At 40.1% G+C, this 18,660-nt stretch overlaps 1 protein-coding gene across 5 annotated transcripts in view; it reads left to right on the top strand.

Moving 5' to 3' along the window:
* Nin (ninein) overlaps window positions 1–18,660 on the top strand; it is a 127,873-nt gene that overhangs the window by 103,519 nt on the left and 5,694 nt on the right. For 4 of the 5 annotated variants that reach the window (XM_045153767.1, XM_045153768.1, XM_045153771.1 and 1 more), the window contains 3 exons: window positions 635–784; window positions 12,345–12,449; window positions 16,949–17,146. In XM_045153767.1, the coding sequence (XP_045009702.1) occupies window positions 635–784; window positions 12,345–12,449; window positions 16,949–17,146 (453 nt within the window). Of the gene's footprint in view, window positions 1–634; window positions 785–12,344; window positions 12,450–15,692; window positions 15,754–16,948; window positions 17,147–18,660 lie in introns of those variants that run through there. The other variant, XM_045153770.1, reaches the window with a different exon arrangement.

Here is an 18,660-nt window from a genome sequence, read left to right as displayed (position 1 = left end):
CATCATCCCTACTGGGCAGGAGCTCTCTGAAGAGCCTTTTCCTTTAGAACACCTCCTATGTGCAGAAATCCTGCTGTTACTGAAGCCATTGTGGGCAACAAGACAGACATGGTCCCCTACCTCATGGAACTTAGTAGATGTACATACATGGCTTCAGCATAAACAGTCTAAAACAGTTGATAGGACTGTCATCTTTGTCATTCCTAAAAGTGTGGCTCATGCCAGAGCCAAAGGGTGTGGGCAGCTGCATCCATTTGCTTGGCAGTTACACCGTGTGCACCTTCACTCAGGGGGCTTTGGTAGAGTCACAAGTCCCCTCTCCCACATCTTGATCTTATAGTGTTAGATTTGTAAGCTTACAGTCTTACCTGCAAAGGAAAGTAAGATTCAAGAGTTTAGAAACTGGACTGAAAAGAAAGTGGCTGTGTTGCCGGGCTGGCCTTAAACTCCTGGGCTTATGTGATTCCTTTGTGCTGGTCTCCCCAGTAGCCAGAGCTGCAGGCATGTACCACCATGCTCAGCTAACAAAGTGTTTTTAGTACACAGAACCCAAGTGCTGAATCAAAACGTCCCTCAATTGTCACTTTAGATGGATGATGCCAGCATCTCTTCTTCCTGCGTTTATTCTTGCTAGGTTCGACAGCTGGAATCCAACCTTCTTCCCACCAAGCACCACAAACATCTAAACCCACCAGGTACTGTGAAACCCACAGAGCAAGAAAAGCTGACCTTAAAGAGAGAGTGTGAGCAGTTTCAGAAAGAACAACCTCCTAGTAACCGGAAGGTGAGTTTTTCAAAGCGTACACCGTGAGACGGCGGGTCTCTGTGTTGTGATCAGTGTGGGCCCAGCCTATCTCCTACCATGTGTGCTTCTGAGGAAATGATTGCAATTGGCAGATTTTGATTCTTGCTTATATGGTTTTGCAATATCTTTAAAACAACATCTCAGTTCTTTTGATGAAATAATTTTTATAAAACTGTAGCAATTTAAGCCTTTATATGAAAGGCAGGGCTAAAGAGATGGTTTAGCAATTAAGGCACTTGCCTGTGAAGCCTAAGTACCCAGGTTCGATTCTCTAGGTCCCATGTAAGCCAGATGCTCATGGATCTGGAGTTCGTTTGCAGTGGCTAGAGGCCCTGCCTATTCTCTGTGTCCCCTCCCTCTCTCCCTCTCTGTCACTAATAAATAAACAAACTTCTTTAAAAAAAAAAAAAAGGAGACTTCCGGTTAAGATGGCGGCGTAGGTACCACGCCAAAACAGCCTGGGGGGGGGAAGACCAAAAAAAACTCAGCAAAATACACACTTTTACTAAAAAGTGAGGTGTATAGGAAGTTGAGGCGGCAGCGGAGAAGTAGAAGAGTTCCAGAGCATCCAGAGCCTGCACAGGCGGGAACAGCGGCTCCGGGCCGCTTGACTACCCGCCGCAACCGCGGAGCGGCAGAAAACCGCCGGACTCTTGGCTCGAGCCGCAGGACAAGCCAGGTGCGGGATTTTCCCCTCACACCGCGCTCTCCGCAACTCGGGAAACGTGAGGGAGAGCGGCAGCGAGCAACGGAGGGAGGAGCAGACCGCGAAGTAAAAGCACACGTGGAGAAACGATACAACCAGAACAGCGCGGCTCCCTCCCCTCCCCTGCCGCCTGAACCCAGCTCCAGCGAACACAGCAGCGGCCCGGGACCCGGCCACGCCAACTTGGGCTGACGGCGGGACCCAAGCAGGAGCAGAATTTGGCAGCAACTTCAGCGGCTCCAGCACCGGTACCAGTGGCCCCAGCAGCAGCGGACCCAGGAGCGGCAGCGGTGACAGATCCCACAGCAACGACTTCGGGGGAGCAGCACCGGTGGACACGGCAACGGCAACTTCAGCAGCGGTGGGGGCTCCGGGGGTGGTGCCTACAACAGCTGCAGAGACGGCGGCAGCGGCTCGGTTTGCCCCGTAGGAAAAGCAAGTGCCCAGCTCCAGAAATCAGAACAGCAGCCCGACGACCCAGGCAGCAACTTGACTGAGACCACAATCACCCAAGGTAACTGGGATTGCACCAGGGAAGGGTCTCACTTGGTCACAAGCTGACTTGGATACCTCAACAGACCAGAAATCTAAACCTCTTTGTTGATAGAGGATCTGGTCATTATAATAACTACTCTTGCATACATACTCGGGGCTGTTTTTGATGGAATGGGTACAGTGTTTAGCTAAATTTTAGAATCTACCAGTATATTATTCCACTACCTTAAGGTCCTACCCTGAAAATATATTACACCAAATCAATTGATACAGCTAAGAATACACAGCTAGCTAGAAAATCCAAGCATTCACTTAATCCAAGATGCAAAAATATATACATTATAACACAAGAAACACTAAAAAGCAAGACGATATAAATCCACCTAAAAGTATTAATGCATCAGAAATGTCCTCCAGTGAGAAAGAGTTAGAGGAAATGCCTGAGAAAGAGTTCAAAAGAATAATTATAAATATGTTCAAAGAGGTCAAAGAACACATGAAAACAATCAAAGAAGAAATCAAAGAGGAAATCAAAGAGGAAATCAAAGGAATCAAAGAAGAGGCAGGACACCAATTTAATGAAATAAAGAAGGCAATACAAGACATAAATAGAGAAATAGAAATAATAAAGAAAAACCAGTCAGAATTACTAGCAATGAAGAACACAGTTAATGAAATAAAAAACTCTGTAGAAAATCTCACCAGTAGGATGGATGAGGGAGAAGACAGAATATCTAAGCTAGAAGATCAGGTGGCAGACCTAATGCAGTCCAACAAAGAGAAAGACAAACTTATAGAAAAGTATGAGTGGGAATTTCAAGATATTCGGGACACTATGAAAAGATCCAATATAAGAATTCAGGGCATAGTAGAAGGAGAAGAATTCCACTCCAGAGGCATAGTAGGCATCTTCAACAAAATCATAGAGGAAAATTTTCCCCAAATTGGGAAAGAGGTGCCAATACAGATACAGGAAGCCTTTAGAACCCCAGCCAGACAAAACCCAGAAAGAAACTCTCCTCGCCACATTATACTCAAACTTCCAAACACACAAACCAAAGAAAAAATATTGAAAGCAGTTAGAGAGAAAAATCAAGTTACCTACAAAAGCAAGCCCATCAGGATTACAGCAGACTATTCAACACAAACTTTTAAAGCCAGAAGGGCCTGGAGTGATATATTCCAAGTTCTGAAAGATAACAACTGTCAACCAAGGTTACTTTATCCTGCAAAGTTATCCATCCAAATAGATGGAGAAATAAAGACATTCCATGACAAAAGCAGGTTAAAGGAATATCTGAAGACAAAACCAGCTCTACAGAAAATACTTGATAGAATCCTCCATGCTGAACAAAAGGAAAAGCACACATATAAGGAACCTAGAAAAAACCAGCCATACTCAAATACCAGTTAACAGAAGAGAGCACAGGTAGAACAAGTAACACACACACACACACACAAATGGCAAACATAAATACACACCTTTCAATAATATCTCTTAATATCAACGGTCTCAATGCCCCAACGAAAAGACATAGATTTGCAGACTGGGTTAAAAAGCAGGATCCTACAATTTGTTGTCTCCAAGAAACTCACCTTTCTACAAAGGATAGTCACTATCTTAGGGTGAAAGGTTGGAAGACGGTGTTTCAAGCAAATGGGCCTAGAAAACAAGCAGGGGTTGCTATCCTAATATCAGACAGGGTAGACTTTAGTCCGACGTTAGTCAAGAAAGATAAGGAAGGTCACTTTATATTGATTAAGGGCACACTCCAACAGGAGGACATTACAATCCTAAACATATATGCACCTAACATGGGGGCTCCCAAATTCGTCAAACAAACACTATTAGAACTAAGGTCACAGATAACACCAAACACAGTGGTGGTGGGTGACTTTAACACCCCACTCTCATCAATTGACAGGTCATCCAGGGAAAGAATAAACAGAGAGGCATCTGGACCAAATGAGGTCATAGAAGGAATGGACCTAACAGATATATACAGGACATTTCATCCAAAGGCTGCAGAATATACATTCTTTTCAGCAGCACATGGAACATTCTCTAAAATAGACCATATATTAGGACATAAAGCAAATCTTAACAAATTCAGGAAAATTGAAATAATTCCTTGCATTCTATCTGACCACAATGGAATTAAACTACAAATCAGTAGCAAGAAAGGCTATAGAGCATACACAAAATCATGGAAACTAAACAATACACTACTAAATGATGAGTGGGTCAATGAAGAAATCAAAAAGGAAATCAAAAAATTTATAGAGTCAAATGATAATGAGAACACAACATACCAAAATCTCTGGGACACAATGAAGGCAGTTCTAAGAGGTAAATTTATAGCCTTAAGTGCCTATATTAAGAAATTAGAAAGGTCGCAAGTAAACGACCTAATGCTTCGCCTTAAAGCCTTGGAAAAAGAAGAACAAGGCAAACCAAAAAGTAGTAGACGGGAAGAAATAATAAAGATTAGGGCAGAAATTAATGAAATAGAAACAAAAAGAACAATCCAAAGAATTAATGAAACAAAGAGTTGGTTCTTTGAAAGGATAAACAAGATTGATAAACCCTTAGCAAATCTGACCAAAAGAAAGAGAGAAGAGACACAAATTAATAAAATCAGAGATGAACAAGGTAACATCACAACAGATTCCAGAGAAATTCAAAAAATTATAGGGACATACTATAAAAGCATATACTCCACAAAGTATGAAAATCTGAAAGAAATGGATGATTTCCTTGATCTATATGACCTACCTAAATTAAATCAAAATGAGATTAATCACTTAAATAGACCTATAACAAACATGGAGATCCGAGCAGTTATCAATAATCTCCCAACTAAAAAAAGCCCAGGCCCGGATGGATTCACTGCTGAATTTTACCAGACTTTTAAGGAAGAGCTAACACCATTGCTTCTTAAGCTTTTCCAGGAAATAGAAAAAGAAGGAATCCTACCAAACTCCTTCTATGAGGCCAGCATCACCCTGATACCAAAACCAGGCAAAGATAGAACAAAAAAAGAAAATTACAGACCAATTTCCCTCATGAACATAGATGCAAAAATTCTCAACAAAATCTTGGCAAACAGAATACAAGAGTATATCAAAAAGATCATTCACCCTGACCAAGTAGGCTTTATCCCAGAGATGCAGGGATGGTTCAACATACGCAAATCTATAAATGTAATACATCACATAAATGGGTTGAAGGACAAAAACCACATGATCATCTCATTAGATGCAGAGAAAGCATTTGACAAAATCCAACATCCCTTCATGATAAAAGTCCTACAGAGACTGGGAATAGAAGGAACATATCTCAATATAATAAAGGCTATTTATGACAAGCCTACAGCCAACATATTACTAAATGGGGAAAAACTGGAAGATTTTCCACTAAAATCAGGAACAAGACAAGGGTGTCCACTGTCTCCACTTCTATTTAATATAGTTTTGGAAGTCTTAGCCATAGCAATAAGGCAAGAGACACACATAAAAGGGATACAAATTGGAAAGGAAGAAATCAAGTTATCACTATTTGCAGATGACATGATTCTATACATAAAGGACCCTAAAGACTCTACTAGCAAGCTGTTAGAGCTAATCAAAACCTACAGCAATGTAGCAGGATACAAAATAAATACACAGAAATCAGTAGCTTTCATATATGCTAACAACAAACACACAGAGGATGAAATCAGAGAATCACTCCCATTCACAATTGCATCAAAAAAAATAAAATACCTTGGAATAAACCTAACTAAGGAAGTAAAAAATCTATACAATGAGAACTTTAAGACACTCAAGCGAGAAATTGCAGAAGACACTAGAAAGTGGAGAAACATCCCTTGTTCCTGGCTTGGAAGAATCAATATCGTGAAAATGGCAATCTTACCTAAAGCAATCTACACATTTAATGCAATCCCTATCAAAATTCCAAAGGCTTTCTTCATGGAAATAGAAAAAACAATCCAAAAATTCATTTGGAATCATAAAAAACCTCGAATATCTAAAATAATACTGAGCAACAAAAAAGAGGCTGGTGGTATCACCATACCTGATTTTAACCTATACTACAGAGCCATAGTAACAAAAACAGCATGGTACTGGCACAAAAACAGACATGTAGATCAGTGGAACAGAATAGAGGACCCAGATGTAAGCCCAAGTAGCTATAGCCACCTGATATTCGATAAAAATGCCAAAAATACTCATTGGAGAAGAGACAGCCTCTTCAGCAAATGGTGTTTTGAAAACTGGATAAATATCTGCAGAAGGATGAAAATAGATTCTTCTATCTCGCCATGCACAAGAATTAAGTCCAAATGGATTAAAGACCTTAACATCAGACCGGAAACTTTGAAACTGCTAGAGGAAAAAGTAGGGGAAACCCTCCAACATATTGGTCTTGGCAAAGACTTTCTAAATACAACCCCAATTGCTCAGGCAATAAAACCACAGATTAACCACTGGGACCTAATGAAATTACAAAGATTTTGCACCGCAAAGGACACAGTGAAAAAAGCAAAGAGGCAACCTACAGAATGGGAAAAAATCTTCGCCAGCTATATATCTGATAAAGGATTAATATCTAGGATATACAAAGAACTCAAAAAGTTAACTAATAAGGAATCAAACAGGCCAATCAAAAAATGGGCTAAGGAGCTAAATAGAGAGTTCTCAAAGGAAGAAATACGAATGGCATATAAGCACCTAAAAAAATGTTCTACGTCACTAGTCATCAGGGAAATGCAGATTAAAACTACATTGAGATTCCATCTCACTCCTGTCAGAGTGGCCACCATCATGAAAACAAATGATCATAAATGTTGGCGGGGATGTGGAAAAAAAGGAACCCTTCTGCACTGCTGGTGGGAATGCAATCTGGTCCAGCCATTGTGGAAAACAGTGTGGAGGTTCCTAAAGCAGCTAGAGATTGATCTACCATATGACCCAGCTATAGCACTCCTAGGCATATATCCAAAGGACTCATCTCATTTCCTTAGAAGTACATGCTCAACCATGTTTATTGCTGCTCAATTTATAATAGCTGGGAAATGGAACCAGCCTAGATGTCCCTCAACAGATGAGTGGATAATGAAGATGTGGTACATTTATACAATGGAGTTCTACTCAGCGGTAAAGAAAAATGAAGTTATGAAATTTGCAGAAAAATGGATGGACCTGGAAAGTATTATACTAAGTCAGGTAACCCAGGCCCAGAAAGCCAAGCGCCACATGTTCTCCCTCATATGGGGATCCTAGCTACAGATGACTGGGCTTCTGTGTGAGAATGAAAATACTTAGTAGCAGAGGCCAGTAAGTTGAAAAGGAGACATAAAGGGTGGAGAAAGGAAGGGAGGAGGATACTTAATAGGTTGATATTGTATATATGTAATTACAATGATTGTAATGGGGAGGTAATATGATTGAGAATGGAATTTCAAACGGGAAAGTGTGGGGGTGGGGAGGGAGGGAATTACCATGGGATATATTTTATAATCATGGAAAATGTTAATAAAAATTAAAAAAAAAAAAAAAAAAAAGAAAGGCATACATCTCCAAAAACTGGATTTTAAGATACATAGAAAAAGACTTTTTCAAAGTTTTTTTAGGAAGAATGGGTAAAAGAGTTTGGTGCATCACAGCAAGGCATGGCCATAGACCAGTAGGAAGGGAAAACAATCAGTCATATGGATAGTGCTAATGAGGGTTTGCAAAGCCCTTCTGGGGCCCTTAAAGGTTAGAAAATTCCTTCACAGATATTAAGTGGGAGGTAAGGGATGTGGAAACAGAAGTACATCCAAACCAGAACAAATTAATTTAGAAATCCACAAAGAAGAAATTGTTTTTAACTTCCTAGTTTGTTTTTGGTTTTGTTTTCAAGGTAGAGTCTTACTCTAGCCCAGGCTGGCCTGGAATTTACTGTGTAGTCTCAGGCTGGCCTCAAACTCACAGCAATCCTACCTCAACTTCCCAAGTGCTAGGATTAAAGACACGTGCCACAATGCCCAGCTAAGATCATACTAAATTAAATTAATTAATTAATTAAATTAATTTTCTAAATTAAATAAAATTAAACTAAGTAAATTAAATTAAATGGGAAAGACCAAAAAACTATGAAACTTTTGGAAAAGGGTTTTTTTTCCCCTTGGTTTTTCAAGGTAGGATTTTGCTGTAGCTTAGGCTGACCTGGAATTCACTATGTAGTCTCAAGGTGGCCTTGAAATCATGGCAATCCTCCTACCTCTGCCTCCCAAGTCCTGGGATTAATGGTGTGCACCACCACGCCTGGCTTAAAAAAGGGTTTTTATGGATAAATCACTAAAGAAAATAATTATCTGGAAATAGAAGTAATATAAGAATATGTATGGTAATGAGCTAGGAAAATGCTAACCCAAAGGGGATGGGAAGATCTTTTGTTTTCTTCAATAGTCTTTCAAGCTAAACTAGTCAAGAAATTGAGTTAAATGAACTATGTGAAATAAGAACATGCATACTGACTACACATTCCAAGTCATTAGTTGTAAGAAATACTTAGGAAGGTCTGGAGAGATACTCAGTGGGGAAAGCACTTGTCATACACTTAAGGCCCTAAGTTCAGGTCCCATGTGGTCTCAGGGAATACAGATTCTATACCAAGTTATTTCAGGGACAGTTGTTTTCTGTTCCTAAACTGAAGTTGAGTTTTCACTGTTATCTTCCTCTTCTCAAAAATATAGGAAGAATGAGCAATACTGTTTTATCATAAAATATTCACAACTTTTTACAGTTGTGAAAGTTATAAGTATTTGTAATAAACAAGGCTGGTAATGTGTTAAGCTGAAGTGATATTTCTTTCTTTTAAAAAAAATTTATTTATTTATTTGAGAGAGAGGGAGAGAAAAAGAAACAGAAAGAGGGAGATAGAATGGGAGTTCCAAGGCCTCTAGCCACCACAGACAAAATCCAGATGCATGCACCACCTTGTGCATCTGGCTTGTGTGGGTCCTGGAGAATCGAACCAAGGTCCTTTGGCTTTGCAGGCAAGCATCTTAATCACTATTCTCTCCATTTCATATTTCATTTCAGTTTATTTCAAGTAAACTTGTCAAAGTTTTCATCTAGCTGCTCGCCAAGGGGAAAGTTTTATAGGTTCTCAAATAACAATGAATTTTACGTGGACCTAGAAATGTTACATTTGTGTTTAAAGATCCTGCTGCTATGCTCAGCTCTTTTTATTTTTATTTTTGAGAGAGAGAAAAAGAGGGGGAGAGAGAGAGAATGGGCACACCAGGACCTTTCAGCCACCGTGAATGCACTCCAGATGTGTTCACCCTTATGCACATATGCAACATTGCATACTTGCATTGCTTTGCATCTGGCTATGTGGGACCTGGAGACTCAAACATGCATTCCTAGGCTTTGCAGGCAAGCTCCCTAACTGCTAAGCCATATCTCCAGCCCCCCCTTTTTTTTATTTGTTTGTATTTATTATAGACAGAGAGAGAGAGAAAGAGAGAGAGAGAAAGGATGGGTGTGCCAGGGCCTCTAGCCACTGCAAACAAACTCCAGTTCCATGTATGTGGTTTACATGGGATCTGGAGAATCAAACCTGGGTCTGTAGGGTGGCCTCGGGGGTTCATGACAACCCTCCTATCTCTGCCTCCCAAGTGCTGGGATTAAAGGTGTGCGCCACCACACCTGGCTTCAACTCTTTTTGATGAAAGCAAAAGTCAGCTTCTATGAATAGCATGTTTCCTACTCAACAGTATTCCAAATCCCAGTGTTATGTGGTTCATATTATTTCTATAGCAATTTTTTTTTAATTTATTAGAGAGAGAGAGGAAAAATGAGAATGGGTGCTAGGGCCTCCAGCCACTTCAAATGAACTCCAGACACATGCACCACCATGTACATCTTCCTTGCATGGATCACTGGGGAATCAAACCTGGGTCCTTAGGCTTCTCAGGCAAGTGTCTTAACCACTAAGCAATCTTTTCAGCCTTGTATAGTAAAAAAATTTTAAGAGGGGTCTAAGGAGATGGCTTAGCAGGTACATGTACTTGCTTCCAAAGCCTGTTGACCAGGTTTGATTCACCAGACCCACATAAAGCCAGATGCACAAAGTAGTGCATGAGCCTGAAGTTTGTTTGCAGCAGCAAGAGGCGCTGGCCCTCCCATCCTCTCATTCTCTCTCTCCATGTAAAGAATTTAAAACCGAAAAACAGAATTTTATGAAACAGAAACTCATTGTCTGATCTTTCTTAAAAAATAATTTATTTTTATTTATTTATTTGAGCGAGAAAGAGGCAGAGAGAGACAATGGGCATGCCAGAAACTCCAGCCACTGCAAACAGACTCCAGATGCATGTACCACCACCTTGTGTGTGTGTCTGGCATATATGGGTCCTGGGGAATTGAACCTGGGTTCTTTGGCTTTGCAGGCACCTTAACCAAGCTAAACCATCTCTCCAGCCCTCATCTTCTGATCTTTAACAGTGAAAAGGGAGAGCTGGGGCTGTAGTTCAGTGGTAGAGTGATTGCCTAGCATGTGTGAAGCCCCGAGTTCTAGCTGCATCACAGAAAGAAGGGAGGGAAGGAGAAACAAAGGAAGTTATAGAAATCAAGGTTTCTATATTCTCAAGGCAAGTATTTCCCCACTGCAGATCCATAAAGGATTACATCAATTAAGTGGAAACCAATATTTTTTTTAATTTTTATTAGCATTTTCCATGATTATAAAAAAAATCCTATGTTAATTCCCTCCCTCCTCCCCCACTTTCCCCTTTGAAATTCCATTCTCCATCATATTACCTCCCCATCACAATCACTGTACTTACATATAGACAATACCAACCTATTAAGTACCCTCCTCCCTTCCTTTCTCTTCCCTTTATGTCTCCTTTTTAACTTACTGGCCTCTGCTACTAAGTATTTTCATTCTCATGCAGAAGCCCAGTCATCTGTAGCTAGGATCCACATATGAGAGAGAATATGTGGCACTTGGCTTTCTGGACCTGGGTTACCTCACTTAGTATAATCCTTTCCAGGTCCATCCATTTTTCTGCAAATTTCATAACTTCATTTTTCTTTACCGCTTAGTAGAACTCCATTGTATAAATGTGCCACATCTTCATTATCCACTCATCAGTTGAGGGCCATCTAGGCTGGTTCCATTTCCCAGCTATTATAAGTTGAGCAGCAATAAACATGGTTGAGCACGTACTTCTAAGGAAATGAGATGAGTCCTTAGGAGATATGCGTACGAGTGCTATAGCTGGGTCATATGGTAGATCAATCTTTAGCTGTTTTAGGAACCTCCACACTGATTTCCACAATGGCTGGACCAGATTGTATTCCCACCAGCAGTGCAGAAGGGTTCCTCTTTTTCCACATCCCCACCAACATTTATGATCATTTGTTTTCATGATGGTGGTCAATCTGACAGGAGTGAGATGGAATCTCAATGTACTTTTAATCTGCATTTCCCTGATGACTAGTGATGTAGAACATTTTTTTTAGATGCTTATATGCCATTCGTATTTCTTCCTTTGAGAATGCTCTATTTAGCTCCATAGCCCATTTTTTGATTGGCTTGTTTGAGTCCTTATTATTTAACTTTTTGAGTTCTTTGTATATCCTAGATATTAATCCTCTATCAGATGTATAGCTGGCGAAGATTTTTTCCCATTCTGTAGGTTGCCCCTTTGCTTTTTTCACTGTGTCCTTTGCAGTGCAAAATCTTTGTAATTTCATGAGGTCCCAGTGATTAATCTGTGGTTTTATTGCCTGAGCAATTGGAGTTGTATTCAAAAGTCTTTGCCAAGACCAATATGTTGAAGGGTTTCCTCTACTTTTTCCTCTAGCAGTTTCAGAGTTTCAGGGTCTGATGTTAAGGTCTTTAATCCATTTGGACTAGTTCTTGTGGGAAACCAATATTTTTATCAATAAAATGTACTAAGAAATAGATGGTGAATGTATTATTTTATAAATATTTTCTTCCAATGACGTATTCTTACAGCTGATTATGCGCACACATGCTTGTGGGTACGAGTCCTGTGCTACAGGGTAACACATATTTCTTACAGTGGGTGGCATGGAAGTTTAAAAGCCAGCTGCTTTGAAGAATCTTGTCTATGTGAGAAGTGGTAATTAAACCTGGATTGCTTAAATGCCTACAATTCACTGAATCGCATTGTTGGTTGTTTTTCTTTGCTGAAATATCTTGGCTTTCTTCCAAGAATCAAGATCACTGACTAACACAGATTTATCAAAATAAAGTAGATCAACTCTGACATTTTTGTGTTCTTTAAAGGAAATTTTGTTTTCTGTCAGGTCAGTCAGATGAGTTCCCCTGAGCGAGAACTAGAAACAATTCACTTGGAAAATGAAGGCCTGAAAAAGAAACAAGTGAAGCTAGATGAGAAGCTGATCATGGAGGTAAGTTTTAGAAGCAAATGACCTTAACTATAGAGAAGACTTTAATCTGGACATGAACCACTTGCTGGGGGAAACCAGACATGACATTGAATTCCTATTGTGAAAATCAGAGTCGCTGTCAAGCTGCAATCTTCCCAAGTTTAACAGACACATTTGCTTTATTACACAGTCATAGGACTCCACGCTGCTTTGCAAAATAAGGAATAACTTTGACCTTAAATGCAAAGACCAGTACATCAATGAATACAGATGCCAAGGACTCTGCCTGATACTGGCCAAATGGCCCAGAGCACTCTTGTCCTCACTGTGGGTACAGCAGTGTCCTGATACTGCTGATCCTATCTTGCAGTGTTTTATAGGGGCCATCACTCTCTAACCTCTTCAGTTAGGAAATGCATGTAGAAAATCAGAGCATTTGCATTTAGAAGGTCTGTTTTCAGCAGCTGCCATTGTAGAGCTGGGAATGTAGCTCAGTGGTAGAAGGCTTGCATAGTCTAGCAGGTTGTGGATTCAATTCCCAATGAGGCAAAAAAAAAAACCAAAAAAAACTGTCATTGGTCATTGTTTATTACCACATTTGTAATGCCTTGTAAAAGATAGATTTGATACCTTCTGATATACACCAAGTACCATTACAGAATATAAACAACTTCTGTATGGTTTTTACTTCTCGTTAGTAAGTAATATTTTCATTTGCTTTGTGTAGATGAAACTAGTAACTTAACATTTAGTGAACTATAAAATTTATATGTAAAAATACTGAAGCATGCATAGAATATATTTCATTATGCTTTTAAAATATTGTGCACATACTTTTTTTTCAAGAAAATCTTATGGGGAGGAAGAAAGATATTGAAATAATTTCTTTTATAAAACTGGATATAAAGTCAGGCGTGGTGGCACACGCCTTTAATCTCAGCACTCGAGAGGCAGAGGTAGGAGGATCGCCATGAGTTCAAGGCCACCCTGAGATTCCATAGAGAATTCCAGGTCAGTCTGGGCCAGAGTGAGACCCTATCTTGAAAAACAAAAAAAAAAAACAAAAAAAAAAACTTGGATATATGCTATGGTAACTTTCGTGGTTAGCTTTAAAAGGTGAAATATGGGCAAATATATCACACTGCTATTTAAATGACCGATGAGGTTTCTAGCAAATTTATATTCTTTGACTTATCTACTAATGGGGAGATTAGTAAAATTAATAGTGAAAGCTAAATTGCATTTTCTGACAGCATGTAGTAAGTGCATTCAAAACTTTGAGCTGCAGGCTAGACTTAGACACAGATATGCTTTTCTGAGGAAATAATTGTAGACCCTAATAAGCTGAGCTCATTGTGTCTAGTAACAGGCTGAAGAGCAATGGGGTATACTTATTCATTGTTGGAACCTCTCCAAATGCTCTGCCAACAGACTGGTTCCTCACCTGCTCTCCCTAGCCTTAGATGCCCCCTTCTCTCCCAGCCCCACTTAACATAATCGGCCATTATAAGCAACTTTCCATCATTCTTTTCCCCTGATCTAGTAGTAAATATTTGCTGTGTTCCTAGCAAATTGAGTGTTCCTAACACTGGAACTGAACAAGTAAAAGGCATGATTTTTTTTTAATTTAACCACCAAAATAAGAGCTTTTCATACACTATTCTAAAGAAATTTCAGGGCTGGAGAGATGGCTTAGCAGTTAAGCACTTGCCTGTGAAGCCTAAGCACCCTGGTTTGAGGCTCGATTCCCCAGGACCCACATTAGCCAGATGCACAAGGGGGCGCATGCATCTGGAGTTTGTTTGCAGTGGCTGGAGGCCCTGCTGCGTCCATTCTCTCTCTCTCTCTCTCCCTCCCTCTTTCTTTCCCTGTCACTCTCAAATAAATAAATATAAATAAACAAAAAAAATTTAAAAAGAAAGAAATTTCATTAGGAAATACTACTGAGCAGTTAAGTCTAGATTTATACAGATGGAATTTTTTGCCCCTTTGTCTTCCTTGAATTTGTAATCCTCCTACTTCAATCTCTAGAAAGTTGGAATTACATGTATATACTGCCATACCTGGTTCCAAATTAGCTTTATTTTATTTTATTTTATTTTATTTTATTTTATTTTATTTTATTTTATTTTGAGGTAGGGTTTCACTGTAGTCCAGGCTGACCTGGAATTCACTCAGGTGGCCTTGAATTCACAGCAATCCTCCTACCTCTGCCTCCTGAGTGCTGGGATTAAAGGAGTGTACCACCACGCCTGGCTTTATTTTTTAATAACTCTATTGGGATAATTCCCATACTAGACAGTTCACATATTTTATGTGTACGGTTGCGTTTTGGATATAATACTACTTCTAAAATCTTTTCATTTTCCATAACTTTTAAGCATTAGTCATTTCCCCAACAAGCCTTATACGTTGGATTTGGGTGGGATTGTTATGGATTTGGCAATTTGGGGATGTACAGTGACTTCCATACCATCTTTTGTGCATGGGCTCCCCTGAGGATCAATATCTTCCTTCCTCTCCAGCAATGTCCACCTGGTAGAGGTGAGAAGTGATCAGCAGGCAGGAAGAGACCTACCTCAGCATCTTTGGAACCAGAGAGTTTGAGAAAAGTTTCTAAGTGACTCTATCCTGATGCATATAGGTCCTTGGGAAGAGTCTCTTCTCATCTCTACAGATCGATTTAAATGTCATTAGCCTGGTGCAACCCTCCAGTGTAATTAAAGCTTGCAAATTACTAGAGTAGAAAATAGGAAAATTTGGGCAAGTAATCGAGTATCATTCCAAAGCTTTTTCAACCATACAAGGCAATATTTAGTGAGCAATTCATTTTGAACATTCAAAGAGAGGGTTACAGAACATCCCAGGAGTTCTCACATCTATTGTGTGTTATTGTGACAGCCAACAGTATAGGCAATTCAATCAAAATGTTTTAGAGCATGCATTCTGCATCTCCACGTGGCAAGAGGTTTAACATCTGAAAACCATTGGCTATATTGGGATGGGTATAGCTAAAGGTGATAAGCTCACAAGTTGACCAAGTCATAGGTGAGAGTGTGCTTGCAAAATGACAGCTGGATGGCATTTTAATGTTAACGTATAGCAAAATGTTAATGCTGGTTATTCATATGCTGTTGCTCTACAAATATGCCCAAACGGTATTGTTCTTTCTCTTTTTATAATTCATACTTTTCTTCCTCTTCTTATAAATCCTGTAATTTTCTTCTGTTGTTTTTGTTTTGTCTGTGGCTAACCTCTACCTAGAACTCAGTGGTTGGAAGTAGCAGAGAAGGGTGCAGTTCTATGCCCGAGATAGTGTGTGAAGGTAGACCTTTCTCTTCCGATGAACTTCGTGGCATGGGGGCATCTCATCATATGTTTTGTTCATGTCATCATTTCTCTTGACTATAACAGTTAATGAGTACCTAGGTAAGAGCCAGTATTCATTTTCACTGAGCTTCAACTGCGGAATCTGTCTTTGCTTGTGTTTACATTGGAACTTTCTGCAGTGTTTAAACCATTATAAAGAAAATTATCCCACTTACATAAAATCCTGAGATCATATATTCTCTATGTTCTTTATTCATAAAAATAAAGTGGTATGTTTTCAAATTTATACCTAGGAGTATTTTAAGATGGTAATGACCCACTTTGGAAATTTAGATTTAAGGAAATGGATAGTGGCTCTGCAGTTTGTATTATTGTTGAATCTGAGAGGTCCATCTTCTCCTCTCAGATTCTGGAGGTGCTTCCTCTCGAGAGGAGCCCTAGCTCATGTGTCGCATGCCTCCCACTGAGCCCTGTGTCTGCTGGGTGTGTTGATAGATGCAAGCTGGCATGCTCCATTGGCCAAAATACATTCCTTTCCACTCCCTAAAATTGATTGGCATGTTTGTACACCAGTTCCTCATTGTTTTGAATGGATACTTTCATTCCATATATTACAGTTTGCAAATGTTCTAGGATATTATCTTTGGCCACAGAGTGCTAGTCTTTTGCTATTTAAGTGTAGGACTATAAATTGATAAATGAAGATAAGTTGAAGTAAGCATAAGTGCAAGACTCTTTAAAAGTGTCAACTTAGGGTTGGTTTATAGGTAGTCACCTTTAAGAATCTCTATACATGGTAAGTAAAGTGGCAAAATGTTGCTCTGAAGCATAACCACTATCTCCCCTGTTTTCCCTACTCCAACCCCAGCTTTTGACAAAAAAAAAAAAAACAAAAAAAACAGGATAATGAAATGCTTATGCATAAAAACACAAGATAGAGTACACATCAAGCACCTCAAGCGCTTATGGTCACTTAGGAGTAAAGGAATGCAATTATTTTGGAAGTCTAAAACCTTCAAGAAAGCCTGCTTACTTATTATGTCCTAAGCAAGATGGCTCTTCTTGAAGTATTATCCTGTTTCCAAGTGACCAGGGGCTGTGGGACCATGAATGGAACCCTGACAGCGCCTTCAGGGCAGCTCTGTGGTTGGACATGCTACCCTGACTGGGCCTTTGCCCCTGCCCTTCAGATGCAGCCGCTGAGGTCCACTGTGATGCGTAGCCCCTCCTCCCACTGGGATCTGCCGCTGCTCCAGCAGCAGGCCTGTTCGATGGTGCCTAGGGAGCAGTTTCTGCAGCTTCAACAGCAGCTGCTGCAGGCAGAACGGAGAAGCCAGCGCCTGCAGGAAGAACTGGACAACAGGACCTCCGAAACCAGCACACCACAGGTACAGATCCTCCGCCAGTAAACTCAGTTCACTTACCTTCTCACTGAATGATAGTGTGTTCCTACAACCTAAGTGTGCATCAGAGTTCCGCCTTGCCTGCCACACCCACAGAGCTGCGGTGCTGGCTTTCAAGCTCTAGGCCTGGAGGGCAGGCACCGGGTGTTCTGGACCTCCTCTGCACACTTGTAAAATGGCAAAGGATCAGAATCGCTTGCACGTAGTGCACAAGTGGCCTAACATGTTCATCTGATGCCAAAAACATTCCAAATACCAGTGTAACTCTCAGGTCTGCACTACTGACAAACACCCTGAGTTTGCCTGTGGCAGGGAGTGGCCTGCCAAGGTCCGTGGACTTCACAAGTGCCTGTTTACAACTAGTGATGTAGACTGTGTGGTTAGTGGCATGTTCTTAGTCGATGTAGTTCCTTTAACTCAATTTCTTGGATGATCTAGTTTTGAAGAAAAAAAAAAATTTAAGAAAATCAAGATCTGCCCATCCCTTTGGATTTAGCATGCTCCTAGCTCATTACTGTGCACTCTTATATTACTCACCTGTGTTTCTAAGTAGTTATTTCTCTTCAATGCTTCCTTTATAATCACTTTTTCTTTAGTCTTGCCCACTTACTTGGCTATTTTATAGTTAGGAATAAAACAATAGAAATCTTTGTGAATTTAAAAATTTTTTTTCTGACATAGAGGCATTTCTGTTTCCAAATACTTTCCTTCTCTCCCAAGTAGTACTTGATAAGGGGCTTGCTGATTCTTTTCTAATCCCCGCAGAGGGGCTTTGTCCAGTCCCAGAATTATCCATCACACCCATTCTGTCTTCATCTCCTGCTAGTATATGGCCTTGCTTTGCTATGACTTGCCTCTACCACCCAGTCTTCTTAACAAAACTTTGAAAATGTCTGTTTTCATGTATGCTTTAAAGTCCATGCTTTCGGGAGCTTTTATGTACCACTTCAACCTCCCAATATTACAGTCTTTTTATTTTAATTTATTTGAGAGAGACACAGAGGCTGGGAGAGAGAGAGAATGGGCACGCCAGGGCCTTAAGCCACTGCAAATAAAACTCCAGACACATGTGCCATCTTGTGTATCTGGCTTATGTGGGTCCTGGGGAATCGAACCTGGGTTCTTTGGATTTGCAGGCAAGCTCCTTAACTGCTAAGCCATTTCTCCAGCCCTTAAAGTCTTTTTTTTAATGAAAATTGCTATGATGGAATGTTAATGAGATTCAGCTGTGTATATACCACTCTAACTACCCAGTAGTGAAATCAAAGTTTTAAATAAAAACTGCTGTAGCTGGGTGTGGTGGTGCATGCCTTTAACCCCAGCACTTGGGATGCAGAGGTAGGAAGATTGCTGACAGTTCGAGGCTACCCTGAGACTACATAGTGAATTCCAGATCAGCCTGGGCTAGAGCAAGACCCTATCTCAAAAAGAAAAAGGAAAATTGCTATGATAGACTGTTGAAGAGAGGCTTCACCTCTTCATTAAACAGTTGACATGAA

This window comes from Jaculus jaculus, chromosome 7 (genome assembly GCF_020740685.1).
Source record: "Jaculus jaculus isolate mJacJac1 chromosome 7, mJacJac1.mat.Y.cur, whole genome shotgun sequence".
NCBI lineage: Eukaryota > Metazoa > Chordata > Mammalia > Rodentia > Dipodidae > Jaculus > Jaculus jaculus.
Note: the sequence above shows the minus strand (reverse complement) of the source record. Positions and strands in the feature narration are given on the sequence as shown.